This window comes from Coffea arabica, chromosome 4e (genome assembly GCF_036785885.1).
Source record: "Coffea arabica cultivar ET-39 chromosome 4e, Coffea Arabica ET-39 HiFi, whole genome shotgun sequence".
Taxonomy (NCBI): domain Eukaryota; kingdom Viridiplantae; phylum Streptophyta; class Magnoliopsida; order Gentianales; family Rubiaceae; genus Coffea; species Coffea arabica.
The window spans coordinates 46,464,508-46,479,268 of NC_092317.1; the positions used below are offsets into that span (position 1 = coordinate 46,464,508).

Below are 14,761 nucleotides of genomic sequence, written 5' to 3' on the forward strand. Positions count from 1 at the left end.
GGTTAAAAGTACCATGTTGTGCTCTGAGAAAATGCTTTACAAGAGATAGTTAGAAAATGCACCCAAAAATCTTGCACGCATCTTTTTGACATAAAGCTATGGATTAATTGCAAATTTTGTAACCTATATTGTGTTCCCACAAATTTTCTTCGAGTCCAAAATCTGCTATGAGAAAATTAAAGTTGTTTAATGATCAACGGTCTCTACTGCTCATTTTTGTATCCTCATTTAGATTCTAAAAGTTCTTATTGTCCTTTTGCCTTAATAAAAATTGAATTTACCTACAAAAACAACTGTAAAATCATGAGATATGTTTAAACGATAGATACAAAAATATGGATTTCTAAAATTAAGGAGGCGCGTTATTATTTAATTCGTATTTGCTGTATAAGTTGTAAACCGTTTAGAATAGAATTTTTTGTAAAAATTAACACGAAGCAAATGCGTCCTTGTTCGTGCAGGTATTCATTTTTTTTCTTCTTATAACATGTACGAAAAAGTTAAAAGGAACCTATTCACAAGCTCCTTTAGTGCTTACTAAGTTTCAAAAAAAAAATGTTGAACAATCATTATTTACACTGAACTTCTTAGTCACACGTAAAATTTTCAACAATTATGTATAGAGTCATGTAAATGTTCGCAGTACTAGATTTAACAAAAAAAAAAAAAAAATTAGAGGAGAAGAAGTGCAAAAATGTATTCCTAGCGTGATGAGGATGGTGGCATGGCTGGTGATGAAGCTTGAGTCAAGAATGGGAGCTTTTTGAGGAGCTCATTGGCGATCAGCTCATTAGCGGCGTCTGAGGGGTGGTACTCATCCCAGAACACGTACTTGCTCCGGTCCTTGCACAATGATGATACCGGAATACATGTTAGAGCTGGTCGGATTTTCCCAAATGAGCAGCATGGCGAGTCAGCGTTCGAAAACCCTGCAAATTGATTGAATATTAGCACTACTAATTGAGTTTAAGTCATTTTAAAGTAAAAGGGATGAGTTGTTTTTGAATCACATTACACTATGATGACCTTGTTTACAATATACCTCATGCTTAGGGACAGACAAGATCATGATGGAGTATTACTACTACTTTTATTACATTATCATTCAAGAATTGTGTGTGTGTGTGTGTGTTTTTCTTTTAATATTGCTCAATGCAAATGATGCATTTGGCTTTCACTGCATAGGTGTAAAGTGGTTACTTCTAGATTAGCTCGAATTGAAGTTTGAATTAGTGTAGGAATCATCAATTGTAAGCATAACTGTTTACATCTTGCAATCTAGGATATGGAGTTCATTCATTTTGGCTTTTGATTTCATGAATGTATATATAGGAGTATTTGTTTTTGACAACACTGGTTGATATGCTAAATTCTTTTCATATTATAAGACACGAATTATTGGAAGACACACACAAGCTATATTGATTTTGTTGGCTTATTTCCTACACATCATTTGAGTGTAAGTAAGAAGAATTTCCTACATATACATGCTAGTAATAAATTTGTAGAAATCAAACTACACCATTTGTTGCTGTGCACAAAAATTGAAGAGCTAAACCGAATCAACGCTCAAAAGTTTCATATTAAATTTACCGTCAAAAAGATAATGTGCTACGCATGTAGACCCGTAGTTATATATATTGACAGTGTAAGAAAAATTAATCCTTATTCTTATTTAAAAAAGAAAAAGACCAGATTTTAACATAAGAACAAAAGCATAAACATGATGTGATCATGTGATATTCCCTTTTTACCTGTTCAATATTTCCCAAACATAAGCTAAATTTAACAAGTTAACTTACCATTTTTAGATGGATTACTTATGACTTCGTTGACAACATCATAAGCATCTCCAAAATGATAGGTCGCATTTGGAAGGCTGTTGGACAAATCTGCAACAAGCTTGCCTGCTTGTTGGTTGAAGCTTTGGGCCAATTTGTTTGTCCTGTCCTGGCATTCACCAGACGAACTCAAAACCCTTTGGAGTGGGATGCAACCCATTGGTCCCAGTCCAAACACCATCACTTTCCTTGCCCCTAAGCCGTGCAGAAGCTACAATTTGACAAAAGGAAAAATACATTAAAAAAAAAAAGATCAACAAAATTGTACAACTGCTTGAATGATCAATAATGGAGCTGCTGGAACTTGGAGCTATATATGCAATTTATGCTTGTGTAACATATACATATGAAGTATGGTATATGTATTAGCTATTTTTATTGATTAAACGCTTTAAAAACGTAAACCTCTCTTTGAACTAAAACAGATCTGAATGCATACCACATATATAAAAGAATAATTTAGTAGGAATACTATCGTGTTAACTTCTTATAATTGAGGAGTTATCGATGAATTACCGTAAGTTGATCTCGAAATGTACGCATCAAATACTGAACAAAAGTTTTGTCATTGTAAGTAGAAGCATCGTTGTAAATTATTGGCATCAAGTAGTTGTTGATGAAGTCATTGCTTCCCAAAGCTACCACATAAACAGCATCCTGGAAAAACTTTTCAGCTGCAGTGTCGCCAAGTTTGGCCCTTATCAGTTCTTGTGTTCCTTGAAACAACTCGATTTGTTTGTAGAAGCAAATTCTCTGGATCTGAATTTTGTGATTGTCCAATATATTTTAGTTTAGTAGGTACTACTTACAAGATACAAAGAGACAAACAAAAATGACCGAGAAAGCAATACCAAGAAAAAAAAAAGGAGGTGGATTATTTTTATTAGATAGAGTTGTGTGTCAGAAAAAAAAAAAGTATCATTTTACTCAATTTTTTTGAACTTACAAACAAAGAACCCGTCTCATTCAGAATCCCACCACCTCCAGAGGCATAATTCACTCCACTGTCTAAGATAACATCTTCAGTTAATGATTGATCCATGAATGCAGGAGGCCTTGGAAGTCCCATCTTATCGCCTGAAATTCACAAAACCATCCTCAAGACTCCAAACCAAATCATAGTAAACATCCAAAACAAAAGCACAAAATTGTTCATTCCAGCTCAGGACAAGGGCTAAAACGGCTGATTATCGCTAATCTTACCACAATAACGTTAAAACATTGAATAAAAAGGAGTTAGAACTTCGAAGTTTTACCTACTATATCTGCAACCGTTCTGCCATTAGAGAACCTCCCATTAGGCAGCCCGCTGTCCATATCAATACCATACCAGGGAAGGTTTGCCTTAGCAAGGCTCTTGGATAGAAAGTTGTTGTTGCCCACATCCGAAAGGGAGTCCCCAAAGATGAATTGCACAGCTTTGCAGTCATATCCTTTGAAAAAGACAACTTGAAGAAGAATTAGAGATGCCAGAAATGCTACGTACAACTTCATATTGTTGCATGAACTTTTTGGTTTTTTAAGGCCGAGCAAGAGAAATGCTGCGTACAACTTCGCAATTAAAAGTAGTGGAAATTATAGTCAACAAAAAAGAGGGTTCAACTGGGAAAGTGGTGAGGATCAATATTTGGTGGAAAGGGAATGTTTAGAGGGCAAGAATGGGAGATGGGTAGAGATAGTTTGCTGAACCAACACAAGAGGTTAAAGATTCCAACCTAAATTCATCTACCTGCCTTCTGTTACAACGGCGGGAATCTAACGGGCCTGAATTTCAACAGTTGCAGTACTAGAATTCCTGGGCCGTTAGATTATATATGCAGTTGCAACTCCCAAGTATTAGTAGTTAATTGCTATTTTGAAGATAAGAGTTTTTGAAGGCCGTTGCGTAAGTTCACCTAATATTAGATTGTCATTTTCGATACATTGTGGACTCTTCTATCCTCTTCTTCGAAGTTTGGACTTTGGACTGTTCTTATAAGCAAAAAACTTAAGAAAAAAAATAGTCATTTTCAATCAGTTCGGGTATGAAAATGTTGAATATAGGCCAACTAGATTTTAACGCAGTAAACGGAAGGCAGATTTAGAAATTAAATTAATCTAGCTTTGCTGAATTTTAGATCTAAAAGGAAATCTAATGCAACTACGAAGTTTGTCACTCTTGGCAACAAATTTTTCCTTTATAAATTAGTCTTACCCTTGCTCACATTTTGAAACGAAAGAGAGGCACAAGTTTTTGTGGGATAGATTTGTTATTCGAGTTAGCTACTTCATGTGTATCCCAACAAGAAAACTGTATCAAATTTGGCCAAGCATAGGCACATTTTCTTTTTCAACTTCGTACGGTATTTGAATTGATTAATGTTTTTTACACTGATAGTACAAATAATTCTTACACAAGCAGGTCTAAATGTATTTCAGTGTGTGAAAAGGAGATTATAGATGTAACCAAAATATATGTGTAACAAATTTAAACCTATGTATGTTTAAAAAAATCTATACTATATATAAAATGGAAGAGTGTCCATTTGGTATAAACAGTTCATGTCGCTTAATGTTTTACCAAAAATGTCCTTTAAAATTAATTTTCAAATTACTCAGATTTCCTATTTTTCTCTACCATGATGTTAAGTAACGTCTACTCATATCACTTCTTTTTCTCTACCATGATTTTAAATACAACAACTTCCTAATAAACAAAAAAAAAAAATAGTACTCTAATGTTATATTAAAAAAATGCCTTTTAAAAAAGCACATATATCATCTAACATGATTCTATATATAATAGTTGATTATAAAAAAATAATTAATTATATAATTTTGAAATAAGCACACACACTTAGGAATGACACTAATATGATGTAGGAAGAATCAGAACTTTGTACATGTTAAAAATTTGTGGGTCACGACTCTAAACTTTTTATGTTAAAGGATTCTTTCACCAACCGTGCAGAAATCTATAGCAAATTGGGTCAAGTCTTTGGGCCTCCCACAGATATACTAACTGACGAAGAGAAAAACAGCGATCAAAACTATTGTTGGATCTCTTGGGCCAGTGCACAATTATTTGACTTCTGCTAAATCTGTGGCCCTTGGATTTGGTATGCACTTAAAGAGTTCCAATTTCTGGTTACTTTTGTTTCTAATGAGTCCAAAGAACTGTCAATTTACGATCATGAGAGCCCAAATGCATTTGCATGGCGATCAATTCTACTAGGGTGGGGTAATTCCTAATTTTAATCCTTCATCTCTACGGAATTCTTACTTTGGCCTCTAAACCTCAAAGTATGACATTTTAGTTCTTAAAGTTTAAAATTTGTTCCACTTAAATAAAATCTAAAATTTTATTGATAGATTTTATTTAAGTGGGACAAGTTTGATACTTTAAAAACTTAAATGTCCAATTTTAAACTATAAGGACCAAAGTGAGAAGGGTATAATTGAAAAGTGCAAAGTAGAACTAACCAGTTTCTTTTGTAAACCAAAAAATATTAGGTTATTATTTCAGGGATGGATTAATTTCACTTTGTACCTCCATACTTATATCACTTTCCTAATTTGTAACCCAAACTCTTAATTTTGGACACTTTGCACCCTAATTCTCAAGTTTATCAAATTTAAATCCAATCAATGACTACATTCACAAATTAATGAGATAAAAAGCGGTGAAATCAATGACAATGTACCGTTTTGTTCTAATTGCAATCCTTAACTTTTGGACCACTTTTAGTACATTTTTATTGATTTATAAGGTTTCAATTACTAATATTATTAGTAAAGTTAACGAGATAAAAAGATGGTGCAAATTAATGATAATGCATGATTTCAATTTTGTTTGATATCTTGGCATCTTTTGATTACTTTTGACACATTATCATTGATTTACAGAATCCTCTATGTCATTAATTTTGCTAAAATTATCATTGATTGGATTTAAATAGGACAAATTTAAGAGTTTGAAATACAAAATATCCAAAATTAAGAATTTAGGGTATAAAATCTCCGAAGTTGAAGTTAAAAGTATAAAGTGAAAAGGTGATATAAGTTAGAGGTTGCAAAGTGGAGTTTGTCCTTTCAGGGATATAATTTGATCAGGCACTGTCATCAATGTCAAAGGAGATTTGAGCTTTGGCATGAACTCCATTTTTCCAACAGCTATCCATACATGAAGGAACAACTTCATTCATTAAAAAAAAAAAATTAATTCTACCAATTGCATGCCATGTCAACCATATTCATGAAGTAGTAGTTGAAATCCAGAAGGTCCTTCTGGTTTGGTGCTTTCCTTAAATCACTCGGGCATTGATCTTGTTAAAGAAGTAACAAATGAGCATGTACATTTTTATCTAATTTGGAAAATTAAAGAACTATCTGCACTTTGAGTCACTAATCGCGACATAGACACTAAACTAGATTTCATTTGCAGCTAAATATTACTTCTACCGTTATTAGGCGGAAGTTGTAATACTCCCTCCGTCCCACTTTGATAGTCCGGTTTCTTTTTTCATACAGTTTAAGAAAAAGTAGTTAACTTTGTTGGAAAAGTAAATTTAGATTGCTATTTTCCTAAAATACCCTCACATTAAATAGAGTACAACTTTATGGGAACTTGAATTGATGGTAAAAAAAGAATCAACTCTCATTAAATGGGGTAGGTTTATAGTAACAATAACTTACATTGAATAAGGGCATTTTAGGAAAATTAAAATACAACTACATTCTTCAATTGAAAAGTAGACTATAATTTGGGACAGACGAAAAAGGAAAACATGACTATCAAAGTGGAACGGAGGGAGTATCATTTTTGACCATGGGAGTTACTCTTAATAAAGAGTCTAGCAATGTAATTGACCTGAGAAAGTCTCCTTTCTAACCAGACAAAGTGATAATTGAATGATAATTATTTTAAGCCCTCTTTCTCTTTCATGAATTAATTAGGTTAGACATGATAAATGACGTCAATTCCCTAAAATGAGTTAAATGGAGGAAAAAAATATGTAATATTCCCTGCAAATTTTTTTTTGGTAGATATGTCGCATTTCCTCGTTTCAACAAAACTCATTGGGTTATCATTGTGAATTGAGAAAGGTAGATTTTTATGATTGTTCTACAATCGTAAATTACTTTATTGGAATACTGATTTTTTTTTTATCCATCCCTCTCTACACTCTTTTCACTTCCAATTTTGAGGCACAGAATTCGAATTCAAATTCTAAATCTGATAAATGCGTAGAGAGCTAAGAGTTTTTCTATGACCACTGGACCAACCCCAGTAATTATTGGAATACTAGTTGTCACAGGCTCACAGCGAATATGTTCTCGCTTTAAATGACTTGAAAGTTTTAGGAGAAGGTCCAACCTCCTGACTTTACACCACTGTGCTGCAAAACAAAAAAAAAGGAATAAAAACTTTACATCACTATGGTTTCTTGTCATCGTCCTGTTCAGTAGTGACAAAAAGTAAGCCAAGTTATTAGCTAAATTTAGGCTTTCTGAATTTGTTCATCAACTATTAAAATTTAATGTCAACAAGATATATGGTAACATGTGTACCACATCACATTCCCTAAAAGTTGAAGGAAAAAAGAAGATTTTAATATAAACTTTTCCTTCTAATCGAAGTGTGTTTGCATAAGTGATTATTTAAAATATTATTTGAAATAATGATAATAATTTTTTTTTAAATATAATGTATGTGAAATTAAAATGAACTAAAAAAATAAAAAATTAATTAAGAACTATATTTATGATACAAGTAGATATTCTTTAGAATAATTTGTCTATCCAAATTGTGGATGCTTGCGTAGGAGGCTATTACAATTTTTGGTTCAACTCGAATAATAGTCACAAAGTAGTAGAGTTTAAAGATGAACCAAATTAATTAATACTCGAATCGAGTTCGATTTAATAAAAACTCGTTCGAGTTTGATTCGCCAATTAATCAAATTAAACTTAAACAGGGTAGGTTGTCCCCTTCGCGCTTTAAGTGTTACGAGGCCTTATTTTCGATAACATTCAAAGTTAATAAAAAAAACTTATTCAAACTCGATTCAACAAATAAATAAACCAAATTCGAACAAAATCTCAAATTTATTAAAATAATCAAACAAATTTAAACATTAGATGATCGATTTGATTTGACTCGTTTACACTCCTATATATTAGTGGAATGTAGTATTTTCAAATTCTTAATTAAAGAGATCAAGCTGTTCTCCGGTCTTAACTTGCATCCTGGTGCTCAACTAATAATTTAGAAAAAAAAAAAAAAAACCAAATTTGTGAAGCAAAGTTAAAGACTTGAAGTACCATGCAAGCTCCCTACGTGGAAATAGATTGAAGATTGTGGTACCACACCACACATGGCAATATCCTATTTGCAGGTGCCAACATTTGGACCCCAAAACTCAACCATAATAAAGTACTCCGAAAACCGAGCACTCGGCCATTAATAGAGCTTTATAGCACGATTTGGACGTAGGCTAATATCTAGGGCTTTTTTGAAAAATCGGCAGTAATTCGTTGGATTCCTTTTGATCTCTTTATGTTCCCATCCCTCTGATGTAAAGTAAGAGTAAATATAGAATAAAATCCATCGTACCAAGCAAAAAAAAAAAAAGTACTCGGCTTTGAAATTGCGTGGCACAATTGAAGCCACTTCGTCTGCCATTTTCTGGTCCTATATATTAACGTTCATTTTTATGTAAGTAGCACAGAAATAGACAGTTACCAAAATATTGACTTTGGATTCCGTTAATAATTGAGTTATTTTCATAGTTAAGAGATGAAGCTAATATACGTAGCACAGAAATAGACTATAACCAAAATAGTGACTTTGATTCCTTAATAATTAAAAGTTAGAAATTCAGTTATTCTCATAATTAAAAGATGGAGCTAATGTACATTGTTCCTAATTTCTTAATTGTCACCTGCTTATTTTTAGGGGTGTCAATTGAGTTTTTTTAGCCGAGTTTAGTAAGTCCAAACTAGTCTCATAAATTATTTGTATTTTTTAATTTCAGGTTTTCGGGCTTCCAGCTCATATTAAAAAACTTAAACTCAACTCACACGATTATATAAGTTTCGGCCTCAAATTGGGTTTGAACAAAATTCATAATTATATATAATATATATTTTATAATTGACCTTAAAAAGTCTCCTTCCTCACCAAACAAAATGATAATTGAATAATAATTATTTTAAGCTCTCTTTCTTTTTATGAATGAATTAGGTTAGACGTGACAAATGAAGTCTGTTCCCCAAAATGAGTTAAATGGAGAAAAAAATATGTAGGAAAATATATACAATACGACTACGACTAAGGGTGGGTTTGAAAAAATTAAAATCTAAAAATTGAAATATGAAATCTGAAGTTTGAATCCAATAAGTTATTGAATTGATAAATATTAAATCAGATATATTTGAGTGTGTATCACATTCAGTGATAAGTGAATAACTCAAAAAATACATCTCAAATATTTTAAAAAATAAAAAAAAATTTCCCTCTTTTTTCTTCCACGTGCTATGTACCATCACCACACCACCCATTACATTCCACTAACACCGTCACCACCCCCACACCCACAACCCCTTCCTCTCTCTCTCTCCACCTCCCAATCCCCCCTCCCCCCTCCCCCTCTACTAACCACAATCTTCCTGATCGTGGCCAGATTTGATCGCAACTAGAAAGGTCTCGACCAAGGAGGTCGCGACTAGAGTGGTGACCGGAATCGTAGCCATTACCTACGAGTGGGAGAAGTGTTTGGGGCTGGGGGAGAGGAGGAGAGGAGGGAGGAGGGAGAGGAAAGAGGGAGGGGTAGGAAAGAGCGGGGAGGAGAGGGAGAGAGAGGGGGGTGTGGTAGCAGTAGGTAGTGGTAACGGATGATGTAACATTTTTTAAAAAATTCAAAAAAGTGATAAATTGTAAAAAATCTCAAAATATATTTTAGAAACCCCTAAAAATACTCTTAAAAACACTTTCAAAAACATCTATAATAAAAATTTTTTATATATACATTTCTAGTAAAATAAAAGCTAATCTAAATGGTTATGGTATAATCAAATAAATTTATACAAATAATAAATCTGAAACTGCGTGGCACAATTGAAGCCACTTCTTCTGCCACATGCAAAACCAGTACAATCACTCCCCTTCTGGCCAGAAAAGAAAAGTTCACTCGTACTCCATACTCCTATTAGAAAATGCCCCCAAAAAAAATCCTAAAAAGAAAGAAAGAAAGAAAGAAAACAAATCCAAAATCTATCCTCATTATCCTCAATAAATCCTACCCCTCCATCCCCACCCATCCAACGGTCCCTATCCCAAACCATATCCATAAAAATCATCGAAAAATTCCACAAATCTTTTTTATCTTTCTAAGTTGCTGCTGGACTTCTCTTGCTCTTGGCTGGTTCTCACTTCTTTCTCAGTAAGTAAACTAACCAAAAGAAATATGGCTTCAATTGCCCTGAACCTGAAGACCTTCGTTGGACTCCGGCAAGCGTCGCCGGAGAACAACCCCATAACCGCCCTCGCAAAACCCAGCTCCACCACCACTGCCGCCCGCAAACAGCTCCGCATAAATGCCGCCAAAACCAGCCCAAAAGTCACTGGCCGCAACCTCAGGGTCGCAGTGGTAGGTGGAGGCCCTGCTGGTGGCTCCGCCGCTGAGACTCTCGCAAAAGGTGGCATCGAAACCTTCCTCATCGAGCGCAAGCTCGACAACTGCAAGCCCTGCGGCGGCGCCATCCCGCTGTGCATGGTGGGCGAATTCGACCTCCCGCTAGACATCATAGACCGCCGGGTCACCAAGATGAAGATGATTTCCCCCTCCAACGTCGCCGTAGACATCGGCCAAACCCTCAAGCCCCACGAGTACATCGGAATGGTCCGCCGTGAGGTCCTCGACGCCTTCCTCCGCGACCGCGCCGCCACCGCCGGAGCTACCCTGATAAACGGACTATTCCTGAAAATGGAAATGCCTAGCTCCAAAACAGCCCCTTACCGCCTCCACTACACCGATTACAACGCGAAAACCGGCGTCTCCGGCGGGAAAAAGACTCTGGAAGTCGACGCCGTAATCGGAGCCGACGGTGCCAACTCCCGGATCGCAAAGTCCATCAATGCCGGAGACTACGAATACGCCATAGCCTTCCAAGAACGCGTAAAAATCCCAGACGAAAAGATGAAATACTACGAGGATCTCGCCGAAATGTACGTCGGAGACGACGTCTCACCGGACTTTTACGGGTGGGTTTTCCCCAAATGTGACCACGTGGCGGTCGGCACCGGCACTGTCACCCACAAACCCGACATCAAGAAATTCCAGCTCGCCACAAGGCTAAGAGCCAGAGACAAGATTGCAGGGGGGAAGATCATAAGAGTGGAGGCTCATCCCATCCCGGAGCATCCCCGGCCGAGGAGACTGCTGGACAGAGCCGCATTGGTGGGGGACGCGGCCGGATACGTGACGAAATGCTCCGGCGAGGGGATTTATTTCGCGGCGAAAAGCGGGAGAATGTGTGCAGAGGCAATAGTTGAGGGATCAGAGAATGGGAAGAGAATGGTGGAAGAAGGGGATTTGAGGAAGTATTTGGAGAAGTGGGACAAGACATATTGGCCGACTTACAAGGTTCTTGATGTTCTGCAGAAGCTGTTTTACAGGTCGAATCCGGCAAGGGAAGCATTTGTGGAAATGTGTGCTGATGAATACGTGCAGAAGATGACTTTTGATAGCTATCTGTACAAGAAGGTTGCTCCTGGGAATCCCATCGAGGATTTGAAGCTGGCTGTGAATACAATTGGGAGTTTGGTGAGGGCTAATGCTTTGAGGAGGGAGATGGATAAGCTCAGTGTATGACGGATTGATTAATTGTTAGTATTTGATACATTTTGTGTAATTTTTTTTTTGAATGTGGATTGAGGAATAGTACAGTGATTCTAATTTGTGCATCCATAGTTCAATTTCATATATGATAAATCTTTATGAGGAAGGTTGTATGCCAGCTTGTAATACTGTAGTAGTAATTTGTGCTTTTCCGATCTCAAAGTGTGCCAAGCTTGAAGGATCTCAAAGTTTTGTGTCCAACAATCACTTTGGCCTCTATGGGATAAAAGATGTGGATTCCTTTTTTTTTTTCTTTTGGGACAATGACGTTCACATTAATGTATTGATGTACTTATTCTTTTTTTTTTTTGGTTAAAAATTGATGTACTTATTCGAGCGAGCAAATCTTATATAATTTAACAGTGTATATATACTATTTACGTAAGATGATTATATATTATTAGTGTTAGATAAATTAGCGTAAGATAATTATATATTATTAGCGTTAGATGAATGATAATCGTGCGAAATTTGAACTTCATAACTATGCAAAAGTTAAATTTTTGTATAAATTTTTTATTTGTATAAAAAATGTGGATTCAGTTTTTAAAAGTTAAAAAAAAAAATTTGTTTAATGGGGAAAGATATGTAAGATTTCCAACAGGGCCAATGCCTGTTTTGTGCCAATCAAATTCAAATGGACTATGAAACGTTGAAGTCTTTAAATGCTCAATTTTAGTATTGGAGGCCCAAGCTTTCAAGACGGATACTCTTCAACAGAAATCTACACTTTTTTTTCCCTTCAAAGAAAAAAAGAAATCTACACTTTCCGTACATTTATCATTTGTACCTTTTTTCAACTCCAGTAAATGACTTTTTGTTGAAATAATTAAACCTAATCTCAGATTAACCTCCAAAAGCCGGCAACTCTTGAAGGCAACCTAGGGATTTAACTACCCAACCCAAACCCCCCAAGAACCGATGTGGGACTACTAAACTAGACTGTAGAGCACCTGCTGCTAAGTGTGTACTAAATTGTACGGTTAAGTGCATATAAATTGGAGAGAATGGAATTAACACTTTACCTTCTCAACTGTTTTCTGCCATGATATGCGAATTATGCATACATGTCCAACTAAGTTCTTTTAATCTGATATAAGAGACTGATTACTGATGCCTACTAGTTCAGACATCAATGTGTTTTTTTATTTCTGGACGAGCAAATCTTTGGAATATATCATTGTAAATGCAAGAAGAATAATTGGAAGCAAATTTGGTTTGTTTAGTTAAATTGGTTTAATTTGCAAAATATGGCAAACTTGGTATAGAAAGGTGGCATACTCAAAATTTACCACAAATTGCAAAGCTTTATGGTCGATTGTGTCTAAAATGATCTTCTATCTCACTTCTTATATTATTTTTTGTCTCAATATTTATTAGATCGTTGTATCCTTCAAAAACATCTCATCTTAATTCGTTTCATGTCCCTTTAGGTTCCAACAATTATTTATAGGGTAGAATACAAAAAATAAAAAACTAAATAACAATACATAACAGAAAACGAAAAATCAGAAAATTTATTAAAAACCCATTTTTAGTTCAATTTTATCTTTCAAGTATGTGATCTTTTATATTCTGCTCTATTATTAGTATTAGAATTTAAAGGGATAAAAAAAGAATTAAAATAGGATGATCATGAAAGATATATGGCAATTTAATAAATGTTGAGGTAGAAAATAGTAAAAAAAGTAGGGCAGAAAATGTTTTGCGCAATTGTATATGGCCGATTGTATGGCCAAGAGGAAGAACGCGTTATGAAAACTTCTTCTCCTTACTAAACTACTAATTTTCTTCAAATTTGGTTCTACGTCGCTTAATTGCATTGCCTACAAGAGAGATTCAAAATCCATGTCTAGTCTTATAGCTAAGTTTTATTGAATTGCACGAACAGTTAAGAGGCCATCTTACATATTATTGTTCATTTTCATGCAAGTAGCACAGAAATAGACTATTACCAAAATGTTGACTTTGGATTCCCTTAATAATTAAAAGTTGGAAATTGAGTTATTTTCATACTCCCTCCATCCCATTGAAAGTATCATATTTTTTTATTTTAAGGTTCCACAAAATATTTGTTACGTTAAGAAAATCAAAACCCTTTTTAGTTTCTTCTTCCAATATAGTCCCTCTGTTTAATCATATGTATGTTACAATTCAAATTCAAATTTTAAACTTGTGGGGGTAAGATTGAAAATGAAAGTATAAACATCACAATCAAACCACTATTGTTAAAAAGTTGGATTCTTGAAACACGATAAAATAATTGGAACAGAGGGAATAATTAAAGGATGGAGCTAATATACGTAGCACAGAAATAGACTATGGCCAAAATATTGACTTTGGATTCCTTAATAATTAAAAGTTGGAAATTGAGTTATTTTCATAGTTAAAAGATGGAGCTAATATAAATCTTTCTTAATTTCCTAATTGTCACCTACTCATTTTCAGTCTGGCTAATGGATGTATATGACGGCCTTATGGACGTACAATAAATTAATGCCTAAAGTGTAGATTTGGGCACATAGTTTGCTCCCTGGCCTTTTGATTTCTGTTCATAGCTAACCAATTAATTAAGAGGCTTATTCTAGATTGAATAAAAACGAAATAATTCATTCTCCTGAAATTTTTACACTTGCCGCAAGGAAGACTAACAAAACAAAACCTTGAGGCATAGTTTAGGAGTTTAGGATACAAAAGCAAGGAGGAAAAGCCTTGGTCATTATATTTATAATTTTTTGGAGAGAAAATTTCACCAAGTAAAAAGTCTTTTAAAAAATAACCCCAAAATTTCTTTACTTCTACAGTTCTTTCATTACAGACCATCCAAACTAGTTGTCACTCCACATTATCTTTGGACTTCCAAAAAAAAAAAGGAAAAGTATTTGTTACTTTTGGTACAAAGGGTGCTAAATTTACTTTGGCTTTTCTAAATTTACACTTTAAATATATAGATTTTTTTTTTTAAAGTAGGACATCTTGACTTTAAATATATAGATGACTATTGACTTGTACGGTAAATATTACCATTTTTTTAAAGTA

The 14,761-nt window shown here is 34.6% G+C and overlaps 2 protein-coding genes across 2 annotated transcripts; one reads left to right on the top strand and one right to left on the bottom strand.

Moving 5' to 3' along the window:
* Nucleotides 1-582: 582 nt before the first annotated feature.
* On the bottom strand, nucleotides 583-3,686 carry LOC113742063 (GDSL esterase/lipase At1g74460). Its single transcript, XM_027269766.2, has 5 exons — nucleotides 3,098-3,686; nucleotides 2,788-2,918; nucleotides 2,358-2,600; nucleotides 1,803-2,052; nucleotides 583-929 (listed from the first exon to the last, which is right to left on the bottom strand). Exons 1-5 carry the CDS (start codon nucleotides 3,333-3,335, stop codon nucleotides 703-705), a joined length of 1,089 nt encoding a protein of 362 aa, XP_027125567.1. The 5' UTR covers nucleotides 3,336-3,686; the 3' UTR covers nucleotides 583-702.
* A 6,522-nt stretch (nucleotides 3,687-10,208) lies between these two features.
* Nucleotides 10,209-11,840, top strand: LOC140006133 (geranylgeranyl diphosphate reductase, chloroplastic-like). The gene has a single exon (XM_072047974.1). It carries the CDS (start codon nucleotides 10,289-10,291, stop codon nucleotides 11,693-11,695), a length of 1,407 nt encoding a protein of 468 aa, XP_071904075.1. The 5' UTR covers nucleotides 10,209-10,288; the 3' UTR covers nucleotides 11,696-11,840.
* Nucleotides 11,841-14,761: the final 2,921 nt, after the last annotated feature.

What these genes read in the sequence shown, in the direction of transcription:
- LOC140006133 (XM_072047974.1), top strand. Translation starts at nt 10,289, where the DNA reads ATGGCTTCAATTGCCCTGAACCTGAAGACCTTCGTTGGACTCCGGCAA.
- LOC113742063 (XM_027269766.2), bottom strand. Translation starts at nt 3,335, where the DNA reads ATGAAGTTGTACGTAGCATTTCTGGCATCTCTAATTCTTCTTCAAGTT. An exon ending in CATTTCGAGATCAACTTACG is followed by an intron (nt 2,053 to 2,357) that starts GTAATTCATCGA and finishes GTCAAATTGTAG; the next exon opens with CTTCTGCACGGCTTAGGGGC. An exon ending in AAGTAATCCATCTAAAAATG is followed by an intron (nt 930 to 1,802) that starts GTAAGTTAACTT and finishes ATCAATTTGCAG; the next exon opens with GGTTTTCGAACGCTGACTCG.